General features: G+C 51.8%; 2 protein-coding genes across 6 annotated transcripts in view; one reads left to right on the forward strand and one right to left on the reverse strand.

Annotated features, from left to right (window-relative positions):
- The window catches only part of ANLN (anillin, actin binding protein), a 65,751-nt gene that overhangs the window by 3,081 nt on the left and 35,701 nt on the right, over positions 1 to 26,969 (forward strand). For all 3 annotated transcript variants that reach the window (XM_064169819.1, XM_064169816.1, XM_064169817.1), the window contains exon 2: positions 25,775 to 25,865. In XM_064169819.1, the coding sequence (XP_064025889.1) occupies positions 25,794 to 25,865 (72 nt within the window). In that variant the 5' untranslated portion in view covers positions 25,775 to 25,793. The remainder of the gene's footprint in view (positions 1 to 25,774; positions 25,866 to 26,969) is intronic.
- Positions 18 to 18,877, reverse strand: MATCAP2 (microtubule associated tyrosine carboxypeptidase 2). Of its 3 annotated transcripts, XM_064169821.1 has the most exons (7): positions 18,701 to 18,877; positions 12,452 to 13,149; positions 7,424 to 7,567; positions 6,314 to 6,446; positions 4,725 to 5,030; positions 3,685 to 3,782; positions 18 to 1,575 (listed from the first exon to the last, which is right to left on the reverse strand). In XM_064169821.1, the coding sequence occupies exons 1-7, from the start codon at positions 18,723 to 18,725 to the stop codon at positions 1,414 to 1,416; spliced, it is 1,566 nt and encodes a 521-aa protein (XP_064025891.1). In that variant the 5' UTR covers positions 18,726 to 18,877; the 3' UTR covers positions 18 to 1,413. The 3 variants fall into 3 exon arrangements, with proteins under 3 accessions (XP_064025891.1, XP_064025892.1, XP_064025893.1); XM_064169822.1 differs by lacking the exon at positions 3,685 to 3,782; XM_064169823.1 differs by lacking the exons at positions 12,452 to 13,149; positions 18,701 to 18,877 and adding an exon at positions 9,579 to 9,655.

Below are 26,969 nucleotides of genomic sequence, written 5' to 3' on the forward strand. Positions count from 1 at the left end.
AACAGTCCTCTCACCACTGCCGTTCAGAGGTTTATTTTACCTTGTAAAAGTTGTATAAAATGCCTTTTAAAACAGGGCTGATGACAGAGGGGAGGCCTTGCCAGCTGGCTCTGGCCAGATTCCTGGCTAGGAGGAACACAGCAGCAGGGAGGTGTGGATACACAGCAAAGCAGCTGAGCCAGGCTGTCAGCTCATCCCTGACACCGTGCAGAGCTGCAGTGATGTGAGCTCACCTGCACTGCTCTCCATGCTCTTCCTTCAGAACTTGTCCTTCCAGAGGCTACAAGAGAGCTGGGAAGGGACTTTTGACATGGGCTTGTGATGATAGGACGAGAAGGAACGGATTGAAGCTTGAGGAGGGCAGATTGAGGCTGGAGATGAGGGTGAAATTCTTTACAGTCAGGGTGGGGAGACACTGAAACAGGTTTGCCAGAGAGGTTGTGGACATCCCCTCCTTGAAGGAAAAGGGCTCTTGTGAGTTTTTCTTCCCTTTCCCATTCACGTCTTGCTGCTTGGTCAAGCTCTGCAAGCTCAAGCTTGTGGCAGCGTGGAGGGACTGCTCCAAAAGTTGACTGTCTGTGGGCTCAGCTGATCCTAGCTCTGGGGAGTTGTGTCCCCCTGTGTTGCTGGGTTGGTTTAAAGCACCTAAACTCCAGACTTCTGCCCAATTCTTCTTCCAGAACACTGCTGTGTTGAGCTTCCTAGGCATGCTCTGCTTGTCCCCAGAGCTGGGAGACTCTTTTCAGCACCCAGCCAACTGAAAGGGCACTGCACAGATAGAGGTGGAGCAGTGTCACTTTCTGAGGGGGTGATGGGGGAGAACTCTGCTACCTGCTTGCAGCCGTTAAGACAGCCACACCTGCCCTGGTTCTTTACAAGCCAAGTCTCCCAGTAAAGCAAACCCCAGAGCATTCCAGAGCTCTGACCCCATGGCACAAAGACCTGCTTCTGTGCGCTGTGTCTGCAAGGCTTTCTCTCTTCACTGGTGAGCTGATGGGCAGGAGTGATGCAGGCAGCAGTGCAGAACAATCTGCAGCACTTCTGTCGTCATGAGCTGTGACAGCCATGACCAAAGACAAAGGTACTAAGGGAATTTTTCCTCCTCCTTCTTTCCACCTCTAAAGCTGTGGGAAAAGGCAGTGTCAAGCACTACACCTACCACACGAACCAGAGGAGGTGACTGGACACAGCACTGCAGAGGAATTCCTAAGCTGAATTCTAAAGCAAAGCACAACCTGCTTAAAAACAATCAGTGTGGCATCACAACCCAAAGGGAAGACAAAAAGGGCTTGCTCTCAATTCCACATTTCCTAGCCACCCCTCCCTCCCCACCCCTCCAGTGTCCATTTTCGCTAGCGCTGGGCAGTGCAGTTCACATCCTCAGAGAGTTAAGTGGCTGCTGGGCTGCTCTGGCTAATTGATGAGATCCTGGAGCTCCTCATCAGTCAGTTCATTGACTTCCATGATCTTTTCCAAGTGCTCCATGTAGCGGGCATGGTCCTGCAGGAAGTGTGGTACCCTCATGTTCTCGGTCACAGCTAAGCCCTTCAGGCGGTCCACGTCCTCGTAGGAGATCTGCAAGGAAGGACATGGCTTAGATTTTTGCATTGCAGTCCTGCTCCTTCTCTGCTGCAGCTCTGAATCCTCTTATTGGAGGCAAGATTTCAGAGCAGGTGGAGCAGCCCTTGTGTGTGGAAGATGGACAAAACCCAAAAGGCAAATATCACAAAATCAAGCAGGTTGGAAGAGAGCTGCAAGCTCAGCCAGCCCAACCTAGCACCCAGCCCTGGCCAACCAACCAGACCATGGCACTACGTGCCCCAGCCAGGCTTGGCTTCAATACCTCCAGCCACAGTCACTCCACCACCTCCCTGGGCAGCCCATTCCAATGCCAATCACTCTCTCTGCCAACAGCTCCCTCCTAACATCCAGCCTAGACCTCCCCTGGCACAACTTGAGACTCTGTCTCCTAATATAGCAAATCACAGAAACTTAGAGGTTGGAGGGAGCTCAGAAGATGACCCAACCCAACCCCCCTGCCAGAGCAGGGGCACCTAGATCAGGTCACACAGGAATGTGCCCAAGTGGGGCTTATATGTCTAGAGAAGGAGGCTCCACAACCTCTCTGGGCAGCCTGCTCCTGGGCTCTGGCACCCTCACAGTGAAAATGTTTTTCCTTATGTTCCCATGGAACCTCCTCTGTTCCAGCTTGCACCCAAAGGCCTCCATCCCTCCAGATTCTGCTTTTGCTTCAAGCAGTGAACAGACTCAAAGGGCCCTGAATGGAAATAGCTTACAGCAGCTGCAGGAAGACAGGGAGAGGATGGAGCACTTGAGAGTCTTGGTGTCTCTTCTTAAGGAGATGGAAGGATTGACATGAGAATGGGGAAAAAAAACAACCTGGGGCAAGGACTGAGGAAGTAGAATGGGAATGTGGGCCAGGCTTGGCACAGGGAGCAGGGCAAGGCTTGGTGTCAGCTGTCCTGAGCTTGGATGTCTTCATCTTCACTGGCAAACCTGCTTGTGCAGAGCTGAATTAAAGCAAACCTCTCTGAAGTAACTACATCAGGGTCCTGCTCTGGCAGGGGGGGTTGGCCCCAAAGATCTCCAGAGGTCCCTTCCAACCCCTAACATCCTGTGATTCTGTGGTCTCTGCTGTTGCCACTCAATAGCAGGGTAGAGATTGGGTTTGCCCCTTGGCATCAGAGCCTCCTGGCTACAGGAGTGGTGCTCAAACATTTCCCAGCTGCTCCAGGGCCTTTTTCTAATGAAAGCTGAGACTTTTCTCTGTAGTGTTATGATCCTACAAGTTAGGATTTCAAGGCTTGAGCTCACAGTAGCTCCAGGTGCTGTGATGGTCCAGCCAGGATGACTGCTTTGGCTGTGCAATAGCTACACAAGCTGCCCTGCAAACCCAGCAGAGGGCTCCTTGGGCAGCTCTCCAGCGCAGTGAAACGTGTGGTTGCTGCTTTGTCTATGAGCTGTGTATTCTGGGCCACCCTACAGACAGCAGCATATGTGCTGGCAAAACCCCACCAGCCTGGCTATGCTAACTGGCACATCCTCTTTCCTCACCACAGGCTTGTGCCAGGTGGCTTGAGGGTGAAGCTTGCTCCTTCCAACTTTTTTAGCCTGTGCTTCTTCTAGGGAGCTGAGCAGTGCACAGCTTGGGCTCCCCACAAGCAGCCTGGCAGCTTAGCAGGTGGTGGTTTCTGTGCAGGCAAGATGAAAGTGAGTGTGAGTGATCCACCAACATGTGAGGGACACAGAAGGGCTCCCTGGGAAGGTAGGGCAGTGTAATTCACCTTGTTGAGCCTGATGCATAGAGGCAGGCAGAGGCAGGTGTGCATCTCACTGAAGATCACAGAATCAACCAGGTGGGAAGAGACCTCCAAGCTCAGCCAGCCCAACCTAGCACCCAGCCCTGGCCAATCAACCAGACCATGGCACTAAGTGCCCCAGCCAGGCTTTGCCTGAACCTCCAAAAGGAGGGTGGAGATGTGTCTGAGCACCCTTGTGTGCGTTTTTAGCTGCAATGACAAGATGCACCCTCATGAAGGAAACAAACCCAGCCATGCCCAGGCTGCTGCTTGAAGATGCTTTATCTGCAGACTGAGCAGAGTGACTCAGAGCTGCATCCAGGCAGGCCTGCTGAGAGGGTGAAACTGCACCCCTTGCACCCACCTTTCCAAGGGCTGTCAGAAGATGGAAATCAATGGACTCCCTGTACCTCAGGATTCGGAGGATGCCATCCAGGTACACTTGATCCTTGTTGAAGCAGCCTGAAAGGAATCAAGATAGATTGCACCCTGTCAGGGTTTGCTCAAGGCTCCTTCTCAAAAGCCATTCTGAGCAGAACAAAGGTCTGTAGCAATAGGATGAGGGGAAATGGCTTCAGACTAGAGCAGAGCAGATTTAGATTGGATGTTGGGAACAAGTTCTGCACCATGAGGGTGGTGGAGCACTCCAACAGGTTGCCCAGGGAGGTGGTTGAGGCCCCACCCCTGGAGAGATTCAAGGTTGGTTGACAGTTGACTAAACATGAGCAAGCAGTGTCCAGGTGGCCAAGAAAGCCAATGGCATCCTGGCATGGATCAGGATCACTGTGGCCAGCAGGGACAGGAGGTGACCATCCCCCTGTGCCCAGCACTGGTGAGGCCACACCTGAGTGTTGTGTTCAGTTCTGGGCTGCTCACTACAGGAAGGACATTGAGGGGCTGGAAAGTGTCCAGAAAGGGACAACAAGGCTAGACAAGGGCTTGGAGCAGCTGGGCTGGGAGGAGCATCTGAGGAAGCTGGAGGTGTTCAGGCTGGAGTAAAGGAGGCTGAGGGAGACCTCATTGCTCTCTGCAGCTCCCTGAAAGGAGGATGGAGCAAGGAGGGGGCAAGTGAGAGGAGCAGAGGAAATGGTTCCAAGCTGCACCAGGGGAGGTTCAGGCTGGATGCTAGGAAATGTTTCTGCACTGAAAGGGTTCTCAAACACTGGAATGATCTGCCCAGGGCAGTGCTGGAGTCACCATCCCTGGGGGTGTTCAAGCAGCCTGTGGAGCTGGCACTTAGGGACATGGTTTAGCAGTGACCCTGGGGTTGGACTGGATGAGTGTGGAGGTCTCTTCCAGCCAGATGCATTCTGTGATCCTGTGACTGCCACATCTCCCTTTTGCAAGGCTTTTCCTGTGTGACAGGACAAAGGAGCTGTGTGCAGGAGGCAGCAGGGAACCCACCTGGCTGCGCCGTGTCAGTCCAGCCTCTCTTGGCTCGCACGCAGTAATCCCACCGAGTGTTGGGGTCCTTGACAAACCTGCCCACGTCCTGGAAGAGCTGGCTGAAGGACATCTGGCTAGCCTGATACACCGTGTAGTAGAGCAGGGCAGCTCTCCAGAGGAAGGGGTCCTTGCGGAAGAGGACGCTGTGGATGCTGGCCAGGCCCTCCTCTGTGGGGTTGATGGGTTTCAGCCCATGCTTCCTGCGCCCCGTCCAGTTGCACCAGGGCTGGCTGCTGTTGTTGAAACCCCGAAAGTAATGAGTGCCTGAAAGGAAAGGAAGATGTGCCTTAGCATGGGGGCAGCTTGTGAGCAGAGGGAAACAGAAAAGGAAGGGGATGCCCAGGCCAGACTGCTCGAGTGGGGCACAGGGAAAAATGCCAACCTGAGCCTTGTCTGCAACAGACGTGGGTTGAAGTTTGTCATGATGCATTCATTCACCTGCTGAGTTGTGGGATCACAGACTGGTCTGGGTTGGAAGAGGGCAAAGGGCATCCAGTGGGGTTGGACTTAATGATCTCTTTGGGTCCCTTCCAACTCCTGACATCCTGTGACCCCCCCTGCAATCAGCAGGGACATGCTCCACTAGATCAGGTTGCCCAGAGCCCTCTTGAGCCTCACCTTGAATATCCCCAGGGATAGGGCCTCAACCACTTCCCTGAGCAACCTGTTCCACTGTTCCACCACCCTCATGTTGCAGAACTTGTTCCTAGCATTCAATGCACAGCAGCATTGCAGTGCACAAGGCAAAAGCTGTCATAGAATCAGCCAGGTTGGAAGAGAGCTGCAAGCTCAGCCAGCCCAACCTAGCACCCAGCCCTGGCCAACCAACCAGACCATGGCACTAAGTGCCCCAGCCAGGCTTGGCTTCAACACCTCCAGCCACAGTGACTCCACCACCTCCCCGGGCAGCCCATTCCAGTGTCCAATGACTCTCTCAGTGAAGAACTTTCTCCTCACCTCCAGCCTAAATCTCCCCTGGCACAGCCTGAGGCTGTGTCCTCTCGTTCTGGCGCTGGCCACCTGAGAGAAGAGAGCAACCTCCTCCTGGCCACAACCACCCCTCAGGTAGTTGTAGACAGCAATAAGGTCTCCCCTGAGCCTCCTCTTCTCCAGGCTAACCAATCCCAGCTCCCTCAGCCTCTCCTCATAGGGCTGTGCTCAAGGCCTCTCCCCAGCCTCGTCACCCTTCTCTGGACACACTCAAGCATCTCAATGTCCCTTCTAAACTGGGGGCCCAGAACTGAACACAGCACTCAAGGTGTGGTCTAACCAGTGCAGAGTACAGGGGCAGAATGACCTCCCTGCTCCTGCTGACCACACCATTCCTGATGCAGGCCAGGATGCCACTGGCTTTCTTGGCCACCTGGGCACACTGCTGGCTCATGTTCAGGCGGGTATCAATCAGCACCCCCAGATCCCTCTCTGTTTGGCTGCTCTCAGCCACTCCAACCCAGCCTCTTCCCCATCCAGAGCATTTGAGGGTGAAATATGGCATCCTGACTGCCTGCAAGTGGGCTGTGCCTGCAGAGGAGGTGCCAGCCTCGTACCAATCTCGTGCCTCAGCATGCCCTCCAGCCAGTGCTCGCGGGCCGTGGCGACGTTGATGGTGAGCGTGGGGCGGCCGTTCACCACCGTCATGGAGGCTCGCGACAGCAGGTCCTCGGTCAGGTGCACCACGATCTGAGGATGAGACAGCTCAGGTAGGCAAAGGGCTTCCTCTCACTCCCCTGCCTGCTTTCTCCTTTGGCCTTCCCATTATTTCGATCCTCCTTGCTTCCAGCCCCCCACATTGGAGCTCTGCCTCTGTTATTTGAGAGGTGACCTCAGAAATTCTGCTGCCTTTAAAGCAGCATTCCCAAACCATCCTTCCCCCTGTCAGGGACTGAAAGCTTAGCACCTACAGCATCACTTCCAAAGAACAAATGCTCCTCTGGAAGGAAACACTTGGGTTTTCCCATCAAGCTCCCTAACTCCTATCTGAGAGATGTGTCTTTCCTGTCCCAGTGCCTGTCTTGGGATCATGGAATGGTTTAGGTCGGAAGGGAGCTCAAAGCTCAGCCAGTTCCAACCCTCTGCCATAGGCAGGGACACCTCCCACTAGAACAGGTCACTCAAGGCCTCATCTTGCCTGGTCCTGAACACCTCCAGGGAGGTTGTGGATGACAGAAGCACAGAATGGGATCAATGGCCACATTCTGTGCTTCTGTCATCCACAACCTCCCTGGGCAACCTGTGCCAATGTCTCACCACCCTCACTGCAAACAACTTCTTCCTAACATCCAGTTTGCATCTCCCCTCTGCCAGTTTAAACCCATTCCTCCTCATCCAGTCGTTATAAAACCTTGTCAGTAGTCCCTCTCCTGCCTTCCTGTAGCCCCCTTCAGATACTGGAAGGCCACTATAAGGTCTCCAGGCTGCAGAGCTTCAACTCTACCAGCCTGTCCTCAGAGCAGAGCTGCTGCAGCCCTCCCAGCATCTTGGTGGCCTCCTCTGGACTGCCTCCAACACTTCCATGTCCTTCTTGTGTTGGGGGCTGCAGAACTGCACCCAGGACTGCAGGTGGGGTCTGAGGAGAGCAGAGCCAAGGGGCAGAATCCCCTCCCTTGCCCTGCTGCCCACACTGCTCTTGCTGCAGCCCAGCACAGGGTTGGCCTTACCTCCCCAAGGCAGCCTTCTTTCACCATGTACTTCCTGACATGATTCCAGATGCGGCTTTTGGTCAGCAGGCTGCCTCCAGTGGCCTGCTCAAATTTTTCATAGCTCCCATATTTCTGCAGTGTCCTCTCCATGATGTTAATAGACTGCAAAAGACAAGTGCACAGCAGATATGAACGTGGGAAGCCCCCTGTAGCAGGCTGGCTGTGAGCATTCATAGAATCAGTCAGAGTTGGAAGGGACCACAAGGGTCAGCCAGGTCCAAACCCCTGCCATGGGCAGGGACACCTCACACTAGATCAGGATGTCCAGAGCCTTATTCAGCCTGGCCTTAAACACTTCCAGGGATGAGGCTTCCACCACCTCCCTGGGCAACCCCTTCCAAGCTCTCACCAGCCTCATGGTGAAGAACTTCTTCCTAACATCCACTCTGAATCAACCCATTTCTGACTTTGTTCCATCCCTCCCAGTCCTATTCCTTCTCTCCCTCTCAGCATCTCCTTTTTTTTCCTTCTTTCCTTTTAAATCTTTCTTCTTTTATTTAGCTCACTGGGAGTTGCTATCAGCACAGGTTGACATTAGATACAAGCTCTGGAATCAGTTATACCAGCTTCAGGCCAACACCAAAATACTGGAAAACAAAGATTCTCATCTTGAATTCACATCATCAGTGTGACACAGATGATCAGGCAGTGAAATTTATCTCTTTTCTCTTTACCTTGTAAATTCACAAAACGTTAGGGGGTTGGAAAGGACCTCCAGGGATCATCCAGTCCAATCCCCTGCCAAAGCAGGAGCTCCTAGGGCAGGTCACACAGAAATGCATCTGGGTGAGTTTGGAAAGTCTCCAGAGAAGGAGACTCCACAACCTCTCTGGGCAGCCTGCCCCAGTGCTCTGTCACCCTCACTATACAGAAGTGTCTCCCTGTGTTGAGGTGGAACTTTCTGTGTCCCAGTTTGTAGCTACTGTTGTCCTATCACTGGGCACCATCAAACAGAGCCTGGCACCTTCATCTTGACATCCACCCCCCAGGTATTTGTACACATTGATCAGATCTCCTCTCAGCCTTCTCCTCTCCAGACTAACCAGCCCCAGGGCTCTCAGTCTCTCTCCACAGGGGAGATGCTCAAGTCCCATAATCATCATTGTGGCTCCCCACTGAACTCTCTCCAGCAGGTCTCTCTCTCTTGAACTGGGCAGCCCAAAACTGGACACAGTATTCCAGGTGTGGTCTCACCATGGCAGAGCAGAGGGGGAGGAGAACCTCCTTAGACCTGCTGGCCTCACCCCAGTCTTTCTTCAGAGGAGAGATGTTCAAGCCTTGCTCTCTGCTGGACTCTCTCCAGCAGATCCCTGTCTCTCTTGCCCTGGGTAGCCCCAATCTGTACTCCAGTCTCACCAGATGTAACAAGCCACAAAGACATTTGCAGGTTTCTTTTTGTGCTCCTCTGAAGAACTTTAGAAAGGTCAGCTCTGACTGTCACCTGGCTTCACTTCTTGGCACACTCTAACTCAGGAAAGCTGAGCCTTGGCTAAGCAGACCTGCAACATGAATTTTAACCATCATATTTCTACCAAAAATAGCTCCTGACAATGAAATCCAGGTGAGCATTTCAGCAAGGAGGAGGGAGAGAGAGAAGGGGAAACTTTATTCACAGAGCTCTCAATGAAACCTCTCATTTAGATCATAACACTTCTTTACAAGTGACAGAGGCATGTTTCACTAGGCAGAGAAAGCAGCAGCAACAACCCTGCTGCCAGAAATCTCTTGTGGGTGGAAAGCAGAGGATGATGCCTGTGATCTGAACTCTGCATCCTGAAGATGTTACTGGTGAGGTATCAAATGTCCATCCCCACAAACCTACTTCCCAATGTGTCACTTCAGGCAACCAGCAATAGAACAAGGGGACACAGTCTCAAGTTGTGCCAGGGTAGGTATAGGCTGGATGTTAGGAAGAAGTTCTTCCCAGAGAGAGTGATTGGCATTGGAATGGGCTGCCCAGGGAGGTGGTGGAGGCACCGTCCCTGGGGGTCTTCAAGCAAAGCCTGGATGAGGCACTTAGTGCCATGGTCTGGTTGACTGGATAGGGCTGGGTGCTAGGTTGGACTGGATGATCTTGGAGGTCTCTTCCAACCTGGTTGATTCTATGATTCACCCCTAGAAGAAAATAGGGCATAGAGCAGCACAATGCCTGCAAGGTGATCTTAACTCTGCATGGTGAAGATGTTACTGGTGAGGTATCCAATGCTCACCCTCAGAAATCTACTTCTCAGTGTGTCACTTCACTCACCCCTAGAGGAAAACAGGGCACAGAACAGCACAATGTCTACAAGGTGATCTTAACTCTGCATGGTGAAGGTGTTATTGGTGAGGTATCAAATGTCCATCCCCACCAACCTCCTTCCCAATGTGTCACTTCACTCACCCCTAGAAGAAAATAGGGCACAGAACAGCACAATGCCTGCAAGGTGATCTTAACTCTGCATGGTGAAGGTGTTACTGGTGAGGTGTCAAATGTCCATCCCCACAGACCTACTTCCCAAGATGTCATTTCACACCCCTAGAAGAGAATAAGGCATAGACTAGCTTCTTGCCCAGCTCCAGGGAGCAGCTTTTGTCATAGATATGATAACAGAAGCTCCCAGTAAGTCATATTACTGATGTGACCTTAAACCAAACGTTGTTGCTAAGAAAACACTGCCAATGAAGGTGGAACTATTGCAGACTGAAGCTCTTTTTACAATGCATACTGAGATCCTTGCATGAAGCTGTAAAGATGCTTGCTGCTTCCAACTCCTGACATTGTCAGGCTGCCTTACTGTCCACACAAATTGGACTGCTTTTCTATCTCTCAGTTACTAACAGTCTTATTCTGATGTATTTCTTTCTTGCTGAAGCTAAGCAGTGGATCAGAAAGCAAGGTGTAAGCAGAAAGCTGCTGTTGGTTATTGCAGACCACACAATCACAGAATGGTGAGAGTTGGAAGGGACCTCTGGAGATCCCTCTGCTGAAGCAGGTCGTACAGGATTGTGTCCAGATGGGGTCTGAAAGTCTCCAGAGGAGACTCCACAACCTCTCTGAGCCTGCTCCAAGGCTCTGGCACCCTCGGTGTGAAGATTTCTCTCCTGTTCAGATGGGGACCTCCTGTGTTCCAGTTTGTACCTGCTGCCCTTTGTCCTGTATCACTTGTAGCATGAAAGTCTGTTTGGGAAAGCTTGGCAGGTGCAAATATTTCCTTTCTAAACCATTTTAAAGTAGCCAAAATGGAAAGAGGACTGGTTCTGGTATTATACAGATAAGCACAGACTCACAGGATGTCAGGGGTTGGCAGGGACCCAAAGAGATCATCCAGTCCCATCCCCCTGCCAGAGCAGGACCACACAATCTAGCTCAGGGCATACAGGAACACATCCAGACAGGCCTTGAAACGCTCCACAGAAGGAGACTCCACAACCTCTCTGGGCAGCCTGTGCCAGTGCTCTGGGACCCTTCCAGGAAAGAAGTTCCCCCTTGTGCTGAGCTGGAACCTCCTGTGCTGCAGCTTCCATCCATTGCTCCTTGTCCTATCCCAGGGAGCAGTGAGCAGAGCCTGTCCCACTCCCCTGACCCTCAGCCCTCAGATATTTATAGGCATGGATTAAATCCCCTCTCAGTCTTCTCCAAACAGCCCCAGGTCCCTCAGGAGAGTTCAGCCTTAGGTGTAAAGACTGAAGCAAAGAAGGCATTCAGCAACTCTGCCTTCTCGCATCCTCAGTTCTCAGGTCTGCCTCCTGGCTCAGCAGTGCCCCCACACCTTCCCTGCTCTTCCTCTTCCTCCTGATAGATTTGAAGAAGCCCTTCTGGTTCTCTCTTACTTCCTCTGCCAGTTTTAGTTCCAACAAGGCTTTGGCCTTCCTTGTTGCCTACCTGCTGTGTCTCTTAGGTCTAAGTTAAAAGCAAAGTGTTTGTTTCTTGGTGGTTTCCTGCTGTGTTTTGTTGTTGTTGGGTCTGTTTTTGCTTGTCTGGTTGGTTTTGGGGGAGTAGATTACTTCTTTAACAAAGTTATTTTATATATATATATGTATTAATAGATTCATACAGCATTGAATGGTTTGGGTTGGAGGGGACCATAAAGATCATCTGGTTCCAACCCTGCTGCCATGGGCAGGGGGACCTTCCACTAGATCAGACTGCTGAAGACCTCATCCTACCTGTCTCTATTAAAAGCAGTCTTCCTGCTTGAGTGCTCAACTCAGAGAAACAAGTGCTAACACACAGGTTACTTGAAGTTGCAACTTCCTTGTTGATTGTGGTTCAGCAAACTGCAGCTGCTGGGTGATCTGCTCTGCAAACACTGGGGAGAATTACTTCTGGCTGAGTGCCACCACCTCTAGCATCTGTGCAAAGATAACAAACACTTTAAGTGTGAAGGGAGCTTAAAGATGAAGGAGAAGTAGCTTGAGGCAGGAGGAGTGCTAATAAGACAACCTCCTAGCTCTCAGAGCACACAGTTTCTGCCCTGACCCTGGAATCACAGGATCATGGAAGCTTAAAGGCTGGAAGGGACCTCCAGAGATCATCAAGTTCACCCACCCTTAGGGTAGTCCATACAGGAATGCAGCCAGGTGGGTTTTGAAAGTCTCCAGAGAAGGAGACAACCTCTCTGGGCAGCTTGTGCCAGTGTCTCTCATTGTAAAGAACCCTTTCCTAACATTTAGTTTGAATCTGCCCTCTTCCAGTTTAAACCCTTTACCCCTTGTCCTGTCATTACAAGACCTTGTCAATAGTCCCTCGCAGAGAAGAGAAGCAAATCAGAATCATAGAAAGGTCAGGGCTGGAAGGGACCTCAAGGATCATCCAGTTCCAACTCCCCAGTCATGGGCAGGGACACCTCACGCTAGGTGAGGTTGCTCAGAGCCCCCATCTCAGCCTGGCTATAAAATCTTGCAGGGATGGAAGCTTCCACAGATGAAGCCACATAGCACCTTAGGAGATGGAGGCAAAAATGCTCAGTGAAAAACGAGGGGGAAGAAAAAAGGTAACCATACCTGCTTAAGGAATCTGTCAGAGGCATGACTGTGCTTAGCTAACACGCTCGGCAGAGCAGGGTTTACATATTCAAACTGAGGATTGTAGGTGAAATCTGACTTGAAGAACTTCACCTTCTCGTTCTCCACGTTGCAAGGCTTGATGGCAGTCAGCAAACAGAGCTTCTGCCCAGAGCCATCCCCTTCTTTCCCGTGGCTTTTCGAGCTCGGGGGGGATTGCTTTGGCTTTGCCAGGTTAAAATGCCTCTTAGTTCTGCTTTTGCACCGCGAAGGCAGTCCCATGCCGCTGCCTGCAGCCGAAATGCCGCTGGTGAACCTGGCGGCGGTGGAGGCAGGGGCAGCGAGCCCGGCGCAGTGCTGCCTGCCGGGGCTGTGCCGGGCGCCGCTGGGCAGGGGCAGCGGCAGCGGCAGCGGCGCTTTGCCTTTGCGGTGCTCGCCGCCCCGCAGGCTGCCAGCGCACTTGGGGGCTCTCCTGTGCTTCTTGTGGTGAGCGGACGGCTGCTTTGGAGAGTGGTGCTTCTTCTCCTCTTTGCTCTGCAGGAGGACGTTGTAGCTGCTGGTGCCCGTGGTAAAGATGTCCTTAAGGATGCCCGGAGGTGGGTGCTGGAGGCTGTTTTCATTGCTGATGTTCAGCTTGTGCACTTCCAGGCTCAGGAGTGATTTGTTGGAGAGCTCTGTCTTAGGCCAGTGAAGTTTTTCTGCATTCAGGGAGGGAAAATGAAAAAAAGAAGTTAATAGAAGGAGGTTGGATGAGGCACTTAGTGCCATGGGTTAGTTAATTAGAAGGGTTAGGTGATAGGTTGGACTCGATGACCCTAGAGGTCTCTTCCAACCTGCTTAGTTCTGTGATTCATGGAACAGTCTGGGTTGGAAGGGACCTCCAAAGGTCACCCAGTCCAATCCCCTCTGCCCAGTTCCAACCCCGTGCCATAGGCAGAGACACCTTCCACTAGAACAGGTTGCTCAAGGCCTTATCTAGCCTGGTTCTGAACACCTCCAGGGAGGTTGTGGATGGCAGAAGCACAGAATGTGATCTTCTGTCCTCCACAACCTCCCTGGGCAACCTGTGCCAGTGTCTCACCACCCTCACTGCAAAGAACTTCTTCCTCACATCCAGTTTGAATCTCCCCTCTGCCAGTTCAAACCCATTCCTCCTCATCCTGTCATTACATGACCTTCTCAGTAGTCCCTTCCCAGCCTTCCTGTAGCCCACTTCAGACACTGGAAGGGTACTATAAAGTCTCCTGGAAGCCTTCTCTTCTCCAGGCTGAGGAGCCCCAATTCTTGTAGCCTGTCCTCATAGCAGAGGGAGGTAAGGTTCCTTCATTGCATGTAACCTCCTTTCTTGCTCTGATCTCTGGGAGGTCCCTGGTACAAAGCAGCTGCACAGAAAAGCCACTGAGGTTTAAAACTGTACCACTGAGCCACTGAGGTTTGTCCTGGCTTGTCAGAGAGAAGTGACTTTACTCCATTCACTGGCTGGCTCCAACCATCTCCTTCTCTCACCAACCAGTTCATCCTAGGATGTTAGGTGAACTGAAAGGAAAGGCACAGAGAAATCCTAGCACAGAGAAATGCTGCTCCTGAAACAAAAGGATTCAAAGAACAGCAGATGTGGCCAGAGCTTGATTAAAGCCTGCAAAAAGGGATTTGAGCTTCAGCCCACAGATATACATAGCTGAGCTGTAATTACTTTACATACAGTAATTATACTCTGAATGGAACATTAGCAAGAGATCATTAAATGCCTCCTAGGAGGGGGGGGCAGAAATAATTAGTGGTAGTTTAATTTATGGTAGTTTAATTTCAGCTTGCTTTTCAAAGGAGAATTATGTTTTGCTCCCAATACATGGACAAAATTGGGTCTTGCTCCCAATACATTGACCAGTCTCATGCTGTTAGACCTCTCTGTCAGCTCCACATCAATCTGTGTCCTTGGGTTCTCCTGGAAACACTGCTCCAAAAAGCCAAAGGTCCTATCTGCATGAAGGGAAATCTACAGCCTGGGTGTTTTCTCCACTGGAAAAGGAGAGATGGGAGCACTGGATGATTCTCTCCCACTAAAGAATGCAAGCTCAGTCTTCTTTCACAGTGAGCTTGTGAATCCTCTTTCTACCCTTGGTGCAGGAACATGCTGCTTGGCACTCCTGCTCAGATTGTGTCAGCTCCCTCTGGCTGCATACATGACAGCCTGCCTACCTGGCTCATCTTGCTTTACCATCAGCTGTCGTGGGCAGGAACCACAGCTCTCAGCAGGAAGAAAAGTACATCAAGCACACAGCCAGGATGCTGAGCAGCAGCACTCACTCAGGTGTGTGCCTACGACAAACAACTGCTGCAAAGTGAGGCCTTTTGTGCACAACAAACGGCACTCACATCATCGTTGGCAAGTACTGAAGACTGGCTGTAAAGCCTGGCCCAGTATTACAGTGTGAGACTCCTTGTCTTTTAATGAAGGATAAATGGAAATCAAGTTGCTCAGAAGGTCTGAGGCCAAAAGGATGTCATGTGGAGACAAAGTTGCTGTTGGAAATGGAAGAGCTGCTTGTTAAAATACAGACAAGAGTAATGCAACACAGCAGAAACACTTTACCTTCTCTACTCATCGCTTCTCAAAAGCCGCAAGGAGCAGAGCAGCCTTAAACTGCTACCACACAAAGAATGGCTTGGATTAATCCCACAGATGTATCTCCGAGGTGATAAAGAGGAAAGGAAAACAAGACAAACAAAAAAACAACCCAGACCACAACAACAACAAAAAAACCCACCAAAGACCCAAACAAAAACCCAAACCAAACTCCCCAAACAACCCAACCAAACAATCTGTGCTTCTGTTATCCACAGCCTCCCTGGAGGTGTTGAAGGCCAGCTTGGATGAGCCCTTGGGCAGCCTGTTCTAGTGGGAGGTGTCCCTGCCTATGGCAGGGGGTTGGAACTGACTGAGCTTTGAGGTCCCTTCCAACCTAAACCATTCTATGGTTGGTATCACCAAGACTCATGCCCAGTTCCATAGTTACTTTCTAGCTTCAAAGCTATTTTCCAGCTGCCAAACTAACTGTGGCTGTCTTTAATTTCCTTCTGACTGAAGTAGGCTGCTGTTTGATGTGTGTTTGTGATGGGAATGTAAACCCCAGAATATTCCATCCAGTTCTGGGCTCCCCAGATTAAGTGAGACACAGACCTACTGGAAAGAGTCCAAAGGAGGGCTGCAAGGATGCTGAAGAGGCTGCAGCACTGCCTGATGAGGAAAGGCTGAGAGCCCTGGGGCTGCTTAGTCTGCAGAGGAGAAGGCTGAGAGGGGATCTGAGCAATGTCTATCGATAGCTGAGGGCTGGGGTGCAGGGACAGGGACAACCTCTGCTCACTTCAGACATCTTAAATACCTCTTCCACAGTGGAATGAGGTGAATAATGATGGATGCTTGTCGACTTGGATCTCTCTCTCTCCCCAGTCATCCTTGCTCTCAAAAGCAGAGAGCTGCTGCAGTTTTTGAGCAGCTGTCATTCAACCTATACATGCATAATCACTTCCACACTGCAGGTATGATTCCTGAGGTGCTTCATGAAGAGGTTTTTGGAGCAGTTGTTCCTATCCTTAGGAAATGTGATGGTCTGAGCCACTGCTTTTGGGTTTCAGTTCAGGATTACCATTTTGGAATACACTTGATGCCTTTTTGTTGAAGATCAGAAATAAACAGCTCTGACTTGAATTTTCTGATGTAGAGGAATTCAAGCAAAGGAAGCAATAAGGAAACAGTAACACTTGAAACTGAAAAAGATGAGAGAAGCAAGATTCCTCCTTTGCCATGTTCTGCAAATACACAATTCTATCACAAAGACCTTTCTGAATCTTCAGTAAGCAGGCAATGTGAATAGATTAACAGCTCTGTGGAGTTCCTGAGCCCTGTGGGTGCAGAGGGGCTGTAGAAGGAATATTCTGCAACAAGCAGGCAAGGGAGAGATTGATCTATCTGTAATGTTCCACTGCCCCTCAAATACTACAGGCTTGTATCTGTGGAATAACAGCATCTGATCAGAATCCTCTGTGTGTATACATATGTGTGTGTGTATATACATGTATGAGATCTAAACCCAGCAGGGTTGTTGTCAGTTAAATCCATTTGCCTTCTCCTCTCCCTTGCCACAGTCATGTTCTTCCACTCTTCATTTTTTGTGTAAACTACCCAAAAGTAGTATTAAGGTTTTTAATCCTGCCTGCGTGTAAGGAAACTTTAGTCTGCCCTGGTGAGACCACACCTGGAATACTGTGTCCAGTTTTGGGCTCTCCAGTTCAGGAGAGACAGGGACCTGCTGGAGAGAATCCAGCAGAGAGACATGAGGATGAGTGGGGGACTTGAGCATCTCCCCTATGGAGAGAGACTGAGAGCCCTGGGGCTGGTTAGTCTGGAGAGGAGAAGGCTGAGAGGAGATCTGATCAATGTCTGTACCTGAGGGGTGGCTGTCAAGTGGTTGGGCCAAGCTCCTTTTGGTAGTCAGCAGCAACTAGACAAGGAGCAGCAGCTACAATCTGGAACAGAGAAGGCTTCACCTCAACGTGAGGAGAAACTTCTTCACAGTGAGGGTGACAGAGCCCTGGAACAGGCTGCCCAGAGAGGCTGTGCAGTCTTTTGCTGTAGAGACTTCCAAATCCCACCTGGATGCATTCCTGTGTGGATTACCCTCGGGGATCCTGCCTTGGCAGAAGAGTTGGACTCGATGATCTCTGGAGGTCCCTTCCAACCTCTAAGGTTCTGTTGTGTGACATGTGTATGTTTCCCCACCAGTACAAAACACCTTGAAGGCTTACAACAGCCAGGTTTTGAACACAAAGGTTCTGGCAACTTCAGCTCCATGGCCCTAGAAGCTCTGTCTGTGGCTGAAAGTGGTTTGGCTGTAGAATTAGCCAGAGAGCTCCTGTCAAAAGCTTTATGCTGAGATGCTTTTTACTTTTGCAGCTAGTTACTAAGTGCAACCCAAATAATGTTTGGAACTTTGATGTTTAAGCTAAGGAATGATTTTTTTCTCCCCAGAATATCCACCTACTTGCCTTCCTCTTGTCGTGCAGCTTTCATTCTGGGCTGCAAAAACACAGGCATGTCTCACCTCCAAGCCAGCTTGTTGTATGGCTGAGTTATTAACTGCCCTGCCTTGTGAGTAACTTGCCAAGTTCCTCAAACGAAATTATATAGCACAGGAACAAAAACTAGAAGTGAAGAAGTGGCCCTGATGAAATCAGCTAACACACTGTGATTCATTTAATAGACCCAGGATGTAATCACAAAACTGCTTTATGGACAGACCTGCTCAGGGTGAAGCTCTCATCCAAGCAGATCCCTGTGCTGCAGCACAGCTACGTTCAGGAGCATGCGAGGGAGGGGGATGGACCTCAAATAACTCTTTCCTTTTAAAGAAACCTCAAGCCTTTAGGATTGCAGTTCTCCTTGCACATCTCTAGGGATGCTCTGCCTGGTGCCACGAACTTCATTTCTACTCCTGTTACTCGTATCCACCCACAGATGGAACAGCGTGTAAATCACACGGGAGGAGTGGCTGTGAGAAGCAGTCACTGTGGATTGTAACAGTAGTGCATGAGGGGACACTAAGGCACCTCTGTGAGATTTAAGACATCTCTAGCTAGATTTTTCCCCACGACAAGATAGCAGTGGCTTGAGGCAGCCGAGGAAACGACACAATGAGATGATGCCAAACGCAGAGAAGGCAAATGTCTGAGTGGAAAATGTATTCGGCAGCAGCAACGGTGCGGCACATTTTCCTCCATGCCAGACACACAACAGCACGGGTGGGAGGAGGGTTTGGTACCACACAAACCCCTTCCCCGCCAGGGGGTTGCAGCCAGAATAGAAGGCTCGATGCTGGCGCGTCGGAAAGTTAGCTGCCAATGTGGCAGAGCGGAGGGGCAAGAGGTGAAAGGCTCCGGTGCGATGCGCGCTGTGCGCAGCAGCAGCCTGGCTCGCCCCTCCTCGCCCCTCGCTCTGCTGGCACCGGGGTAGGTGCCCGCTGTGACGGGCAGGGGACAGGGCCCTCGGGCAGACCGCCGCGCCCCGCCGCTACTCCAGACAGGGAGATGCGAGGCACCCTGCCCCGGTCCCCACGGAACGGGGATGCCCACGGACCCCCCCCCCCCTAACCGCGGCCGCAAGCCCCTCGCCTCGCCGGTAACGCCCAAGCCGCTCGCTGCCGCCTCAGGCTGCCGGCCCGGCAGCGGTCGGGGGCCGGGGGCGGTACTCACCGGTGACACGGATGGACTCCAGCATGGTGCTCCGCCGGCACCGCCGCCGCTCTCCCCGCTGGCCTCCCGCCCTGCTCGGCCGGGGCGGCGGTGGGCTCCCGCCTCCTGCACGGGGAGGAGCGGCGAGCCCCGGGGCGGGGAGGGCGGCAGCGAGCGGCGCCGGGCGCTGCACGGATTTGCCGCTCTCGCCGCCTCACCGGAGCCCTGCCGCGGCCCCGCTGCCGGCACGGCCGGCGGGAGCCCAGCGCCCGCTCCGCCCCGCGGACTACAGGTTCCGGGACGCCCTGCGCCGGCCCAGCTCCGGCGTGGCGAGGGCAGGGGCGAGCGGCACACCGGGAGCTGTAGTGCAGGGCGACGGAGCGGCGCCGCCGCTGTCCCGGGATGGCCCCGCTCAGGTGCCAAGAAAAACAAGCATCGTCCTCCGAGTAACGCCGGCGCAGCTCGGCCTGAGGTGCCAGCAGCGGGGCCAGAGGGGCCTGGGCAAGCTGGAGAAGTGAGCCCGTGTCAGCCTCAGGAGGTTCGACCAGAGCAAGTGCAAGGTCCTGCACAGGGGTCAAGGCAATCCTGGTATTGATAGCGGCTGGGGGATGAAGCAGTTGAGGGCAGGGTGGGCTTGGGGTACTGGTGGATGCGGCAGCAAGGTATGCTCACTGCTCAGCCAGCTGGATCCTGGGCTGCAGCTAAATGGGATGGAACAAAGCTGGAAATGGGTAGATGCAGACTGCGTGTTGCAAAGAAGTTCTTCACTGTGAGGGTGGTGAGAGCCTGGAAGAGGTTGCCCAGGGAGGTGTTTAAGGGCAGGCTAGATGAGGCTGTGGGCAGCCTGATCTAGTGGGAGGTGTCCCTGCCCATGGCAGGGGGGTTGGAACTGGCTGATCCTTGTGGTCCCTTCCAACCCTGACTGACTCCATGATTAAAAGCAGCATGACAGATGGTTGAGATGACAGGTTCAGGTGACACCAAGTTAGGAGCAGGTGTTGGTCTGTCAGAGGGTAGGAGAGCCCTGCAGAGGGACCTGGCCAGGCTGGGTGGGTGGGCAGAGGCCAATGGGATGAGATTGAACAAGGCCAAGTGCAGGGTTCTGCACTTTGGCCACAACAACCCCAAGCAGCACTGCAGGCTGGGGACAGAGTGGCTGAGAGCAGCCAGGCAGAGAGGGAACTGGGGGTGCTGGGAGAGGGGAGCTGAAGATGTTGTTGAAGCAGTGTGCCCAGGTGGGCAGCAGAGCCAATGGCATCCTGGGCTGGCTCAGGAGCAGTGTGGGCAGCAGGACAAGGGAGGTTCTTGTGCCCCTGTGCTCAGCACTGCTCAGGCCACCCCTGCAGTGCTGTGTCCAGTTCTGGGCTCCTGCATTGCAGAGAGATGTTGCAGTGCTGGAAGGTGTCCACAGGAGGGCGCCAAAGCTGGGGAGGGTCCTGGAGCAGAGCCCTGTGAGGAGAGGCTGAGGGAGCTGGGGGGGTGCAGCCTGCAGCAGAGGAGGCTCAGGGCAGAGCTCATTGCTGGCTGCAGCTACCTGCAGGGAGGCTGTAGCCAGGTGGGGTTGGGCTCTGCTGCCAGGCACCCAGCAACAGAACAAGGGGACACAGTCTCAAGTTGTGCCAGGGCAGGTCTAGGCTGGATGTTAGGAGGAAGTTGTTGGCAGAGAGAGTGATTGGCATTGGAATGGGCTGCCCAGGGAGGTGGTGGAGCCAAGCCTGGCTGGGGCACTTAGTGCCATGGTCTGGTTGACTGGACAGGGCTGGGTGCTAGGTTGGACTGGCTGAGCTTGGAGGTCTCTTCCAACCTGGTTGATTCTATGAGACGCCACCTGCAGTGCTGTGTCCAGCCCTGGAGCCCTCAGCACAGGAAAGCCATGGGCTGTCTGCTTTCATATACACCTTCACAGGCCATAATTTGGGAAAAGGGAAAAAAAAAAGCAAAAGTTTAAAGTACTTTTTCATCTTCTTCACCACTGCCTCCCACACAATCAGACCAGCCATGAAAGGACTGAGGTGTCATTTGTTTTTCTCAGTCTGCTAGTGAAGAGCTGACGATGAAACACACTTCTACCTAGCTGACAGCTCTGATCTTCCTTTTAACTCGAATTCTTTGAGGAACAGAGGAGATCTCAACTCTATCAGCATGTCTTAAGTTTAACCTGAACTACTGAAGTACCTCTAAAGTACTCTGTTCATGCTGCAGGCTCTGGGACCTGCAGGCTTGTCTGCAAATACCCAAGTGTGGGAATTTAAGTGTAGAGAGACAAAGCTATCACAAACGGGTTAGGGTTTGCCTGTGATACCTGGCAACTGAGAGAGAGAGTTCAAAACAGTGACATCTTCTTCTGGCCCTGCAGACAATCAGCACAGTAAAGGGGGAAAGCGCTGATGGCTGCTACGGTGTGAACTCCCCAACAGTTCTGCTAAGCTCTCCTCTCAGAGGTGACACTTTATGTGTGCTTGGAAGCCACAGTGATGAGATTGGTAACTCCAGCTTCTGGTGTGTGTTTTCCACACACATCCTCCTTCCTTGCTCCCTCCAGTGCTTGCCTTCTCTCTGCATTATTCATCTTCTGCCTGGTGCCTGTGTGTCCTTTTCCACCTCATGCTGGGGCATTCAGCCACCCCTGAATCCACTGCTTCCATCTTATCTTGTTGTGTTCTGCTAGCCTCTTTCCTTGAAGGTTTTGTTAGGTCAGGCTAGCTCCAGGCTGCAGCAGGAGGCTGCCAGAGGCAGCAGCAGAAGGCACAGAGGAGGGAGGCTAAAAGGCCACCTGGCTCTGTTTTCTGCTTTGGCTCTGAGCAAGCTTTGTCACCTTTGTTGGTTACAAATACAATAAGGAAAGCTCAGTAAAGAGAGATCTCAATACAACAAGAATGCTATATCAACATTTAATGTACCTCTAGAACAAGTCTTAAGTGGTGCTGGGGGAAGTATAGGCTGGATGTTAGGAGGAAGTTCTTCACAGAGAGAGTGATTGGCATTGGAATGGGCTGCCCAGGTTGGTGGTGGAGTCACCATCCCTGGAGGTGTCCAAGCAAAGCCTGGATGAGGCACTTGGTGCCATGGTCTGGTTGAGTGGATAGGGCTGGGTGCTGGGTTGGACTGGATGATCTTGGAGGTCTCTTCCAACCTGGTTATTCTATTCTATTCTATTCTATTCTATTCTATTCTATTCTATTCTATTCTATTCTATTCTATTCTATTCTATTCTATTATATCCTATCCTATTCTATTCTATTCTATTCTATTCTATTCTATTCTATTCTATTCTATTCTATTCTATTCTATTCTATTCTATTCTCTAGCAGTTCAGACCTCAAAGCATCTTAGCTTCCAAGTCTGTCTGCATGGACAGTGAGAAAAAAAAGATGAGCTACTCTGTCATGAAAAAATTCCTGGAGGCTCTCAGTGCTGCTGGCATGGATCACACTGCAGTGAAGGCAGGGGACATGGTGACAAATAGTAAGGTCTGGGTGAGCCACACTGTGGAATACAGCTTAAATAACACAATTCCACACAGATCTGCACCTTGGTATCATGTTTCCACTGTTAGCAGATAGAATGAAAGCTGACATGCATCTTGCATTTCAGCTTCAACACAACATCCCTTCCAAAGATAACCTCAGATTTACTTGCTTATGTCTTCAGAGATATTTGCAGGTTGTACTTCTTGCTTGCATGCAGAAGAGTATCTTTAGAATAACATTAGCATCAATAAGCTCTGAAACTGGTACAGTCTGGAAGAGCAGTGGTACATTTTATTGATCACTGAAGCTGTGGGAAGCTCACAGTGCCCAACAGACACAAAAATAGATGTGTGTAAGGTGCCTTTGGATTTTAGATATGCAGCTACACATTCATAGCCACAGCTGGTGTAGTGCTGGGTTTATTTGCTTCCTCCCCCATATTCACACCAACATCTTTCTCCCTGCTGACAAGAAAGAATTGCTGAGAATGAGAGTCCTTAACTAACTTTGCATCACTTGTCACAGCTTCAGGCCACCACACCGGCAAGCTTAGCCTCCCCTCCCTCCCTTAATGGCTCTTAAGTGGCTGAACCAGCCCCTTTCTGACCAAGGGACTGCCACTCACCATCCTTCCAGACATATTCTTTCTAGAAACTTCTCCTGTGCTGTCCCGATGTTGCAATTTGATTCTGTGTGGGTCCTACATTTCTAGTATGCAGCAAAAGCAGCACATGCTTATGGGAGCTGCTTCACAGAATCATAGAATCAGGCAGGGTTGGAAGGGACCACAAGGAGCAGCCAGTTCCAACCCCCCTGCCATGCCCAGGGACACCCTACCCTAGAGCAGGCTGCACACAGCCTCAGCCAGCCTGGCCTTAAACACCTCCAGAGATGGAGCCTCAACCAGCTCCCTGGGCAACCCATTCCAGCCTCTCACCACTCTCATGCTGAACAACCTCCTCACGTCCAGTCTGATGAGCTTCCTCACAGCCTTGTTCAACAGGACTGCTATTTTTAGATGCCTTGAAGAGTGCAATTTGATACAGCTCCAGTATTCAAATTGACTTAAGCATTGGATTTGTTTCCACTTTATGCTGAGGAGGCTCTTGTGAGACCCCACATGGAGTACTCTGTACAATTCTGGAGCCCCCAACACAAGAAGGACATGGAAATGTTGGAGCCAGTCCAGAGGAGGCCACCAAGATGCTCAGAGGGCTGCAGCAGCTCTGCTCTGAGGACAGGCTGAGAGAATTAGGGCTCTGCAGCCTAGAGAGGAGAAGGCTTTGAGGAGACCTTGGAGTAGCCTTCCAGTATCTGAAGGGGGCTACAGAAAGGCTGGGGAGGGACTATTGACAAGGTCTGGTAATGGCAGGATCAGGAGGAATGGGTTTGAACTGGCAGAGGGGAGATTCAAACTAGATATTAAGAAAAGGTTTACAGTGAGGGTAGTGCAACACAGAAGCAGGTTGCCCAGGGAGGTTGTGAATGCTCCCTCCCTGGAGGTGTTCAAGGCCAGGTTGGATGAGGCCTCGAGTGACCTGTTCCAGTGGGAGGTGTCCTGTTTTCTGGTCCCCTCCTTCTCCACACTGCCTACCTGGTCCCCTGTTTTCTGCTCCCCTCCTTTTCCACACTGCCTACCTGGTCCCCTGTTTTCTGCCCCCCTCCTTCTCCACACTGCCTACCTGGTCCCCTGTTTTCTGCTCCCCTCCTTTTCCACACTGCCTACCTGGTCCCCTGTTTTCTGCTGGTCCACACTGTACAACAGGCTTAGAAAATGAAAAGGGGATAAAGAGCATATCCAAGAAACACAAAGCACTGTCCTGCAGGATTTCCCATGATCTAACTTGTGCTGTAAGAGGCCTCACTTGTGTGCCTGGGCCAGCACTCTCCTAGAGCTGGAGTTCTAGAGCTGGCAGCAGGGACCCTTCACAGCTGACCTCAGTGGGCAAAGACCCAGCAGCTGGGGAGAGAGTAATGATCAACTTCTACTTCAAAGCCTTGCCTTTGATGGAGCATCTGGGTGCTCCCACTTAGGGCAGAGCAGAATGAGCTTTGCCTGCTCTGGAGAAGGTGGACTTCTGGTAAGTCCTGTTTTGGCTGAGAAGTCACAATAGGTTTGTTCTTTCAAGCAAAAGCAGACTGGTTATTAGGGATATTTACTTATGCCTAACACAGCCTGGGTGTAATTATGCATTTTAGGTTCAACTGAAGCTGGGGTGACTTTATTACCAGTGCTTCTCCTGGGGACACGCTTGGGAAATAGCTCTGTTACATTTCAGTTGTGGGTGTCCAAAAAAAACCCCAGCTTGCTTCTCATTTCAGGTGTGCATCTTCCCTCTCCTCCCAATACGTTGACAAAGAGATTTCTAAACCAGATTGCTAAGCAGCCTTAAAATCGTGTCTGAGTAACACCCTCTAGTGTAGGCAGGCAACTACTGCAGCAAGGATTTCATCTGTCTGCATGCAGTTTTTGCCAGGCATTGACCTGAAACAATCTCATGTAAAACCCATTTCGTGTCCTTAGCCCTTTCCTTCATTAGTAGAGAGGAAGGAGAACCTCCCTTGATCTGCTGGACACACTCTTCATAATGCACCCCAGGATCCCATTGGCCTTCTTGGCCCCCAGGGCACATTGCTGTGCCATGGATGTTCTCCAGCATCACTCCCAGGTCCCTCTCCACAGGGCTGCTCTCCAGCAGATCACCTCCCAGCCTGTACTGCTGCAGGTGCAGGACTCTGCACTTGTCCTTGTTGAACCTCATTGGGTTCCTCTGTGCTCAGCTCTCAGTCTGTGGAGGTCTTGCTGGATGGCCACACAGCCTACAGATCTATCAGCCAAACCTCCCAGTTTGGTGTCAGCAGCAAACATGCATTTTTCAGAACCCACTTTACAGAAAGGTTTTTCACAAGACATTTATTTTACAGAATAAGGCATGATTGTTCCCTGTTGCCCACCAGGTAGGCAGTGTGGAAAAGGAGGGGAGCAGAAAACAGAGGACCAGGGAGGCAGTGTGGAAAAGGAGGGGATCAGAAAACAGAGGACCAGGGAGGCAGTGTGGAAAAGGAGAGGATCAGAAAACAGAGGACCAGGGAGGCAGTGTGGAAAAGGAGTGGATCAGAAAACAGGGGACCAGGTAGGCAGTGTGGAAAAGGAGTGGATCAGAAAACAGAGGACCAGGTAGGCAGTGTGGAAAAGGAGGGGATCAGAAAACAGAGGACCAGGTAGGCAGTGTGGAAAAGGAGGGGATCAGAAAACAGAGGACCAGGGAGGCAGTGTGGAAAAGGAGTGGATTAGAAAACAGAGGACCAGGGAGGCAGTGTGGAAAAGGAGTGGATTAGAAAACAGAGGACCAGGGAGGCAGTGTGGAAAAGGAGGGGATCAGAAAACAGAGGACCAGGTAGGCAGTGTGGAAAAGGAGGGGATCAGAAAACAGAGGACCAGGTAGGCAGTGTGGAAAAGGAGGGGATCAGAAAGCAGAGGACCAGGGAGGCAGTGTGGAAAAGGCATGATTGTTCACTGTTCCCTCCCCCCTGTTTTTTTTTCCAGATGAAATAGCAGATGAGATTATTATGTACACTACCAGGGCAGCAGCTAACAAGGTTTTGCTTGCTCCCTCCCCCCCAGGCTGAACATCATTTGGAGCATGACAGCAATGGATGGAAGCACCTTTGGAAATGCATCGATGATAGCTGGAGCTGCACTGCATAAATCTGAGGTAAAGCAGAAAGCATGCTTGAATTGCAGCAATCCTGTTATTTATAAAGCACTCAAACTGTGCAGGGTTTTTTCCTTCATTTGAGGTGGCAGAAGAGGGGGGACAAAAAAAAGCTAATTCTCTATTTTCTGCTGACAACTTTCAGCTCCACATGGGCTGTTTTGTGTTCTGCTGTTTGCCTGCAGCCATTCCCTACTGCTTCTCTGCAGGGCCAATCCTTAGCCAGGGTGGCCAGCCCTGAAGATTTATCCAGAAAAGGATTATTTGGCATTTTACTTCTAGAATCTGATGCTTGCTAACATCGAGTTCCAATCTCCTCTCTTCCAATTTAAACCCACTGCCCTTTTTCCTGTACAAGACCTTGTCAATAGCCCTTCCCCAGCCTTTCTGTAGCCCCCTTCAGATCCTGGAAGGCTGCTCCAAGGTCTCCTGGAAGGCTGCTCCAAGGTGTAATGGAAGGTTGCTCCAAGGTGTAATGGAAGGTTGCTCCAAGGTGTAATGGAAGGTTGCTCCAAGGTCTCCTGGAAGGCTGCTCCAAGGTGTAATGGAAGGTTGCTCCAAGGTCTCCTGGAAGGCTGCTCCAAGGTCTCCTGGAAGGCTGCTCCAAGGTCTCCTGGAAGCCTTCTCCAGGCTGCAGAGCCCCAACGCTTGTAGCCTGTCCTCAGAGCAGAGGTGCTGCAGCCCTCTGATCACATTCGTGCCCTCCTCTGTGGGGTCAAAGAGGCAGTGTGGCTCTGCTTGCCTGTCCAAAGAGCTAAGCGCCCGAGTTTCCTTTAGAGCACCCTTAGGGTCTGTGCCTGGCTGGGCTGACAGCCGCTAGGAGGGGTCTGAGAGAAAGGTGGCAGGCGAAGGCTGGGCGGCAGAGGTCAGCGCTGGCGCCCGGGGGCGCAGGATGCGAAGGCAGGCCGTCTCTCAGAGCCGGGAAGGGCACATCCATGGCACCGCCGTACCGGGCAGCCCGGCGGCGGCGCCCTGCGTCCCGGAGCAACCCCCAGCCTCCTCGGGGGGGGGGGGGCGGGCCATTAGGCCAGCCTGCTGCCTGGTTGGACACCCTTCCTGTCAGTCAGCGGCCGCTGGCGCGGGGGGCGGGGCCCTGCTGGGGCC

The sequence above is a fragment of the Pogoniulus pusillus genome, chromosome 32 (genome assembly GCF_015220805.1).
Source record: "Pogoniulus pusillus isolate bPogPus1 chromosome 32, bPogPus1.pri, whole genome shotgun sequence".
In the NCBI taxonomy this organism is placed as follows: Eukaryota; Metazoa; Chordata; class Aves; order Piciformes; family Lybiidae; genus Pogoniulus; species Pogoniulus pusillus.

What these genes read in the sequence shown, in the direction of transcription:
- MATCAP2 (XM_064169821.1), bottom strand. Translation starts at nt 18,725, where the DNA reads ATGCTGGAGTCCATCCGTGTCACCG. An exon ending in AAGAAGGCTGCCTTGGGGAG is followed by an intron (nt 6,447 to 7,423) that starts GTAAGGCCAACC and finishes TCTCATCCTCAG; the next exon opens with ATCGTGGTGCACCTGACCGA. An exon ending in TTCTGACAGCCCTTGGAAAG is followed by an intron (nt 1,576 to 3,684) that starts GTGGGTGCAAGG and finishes CCTTCCTTGCAG; the next exon opens with ATCTCCTACGAGGACGTGGA.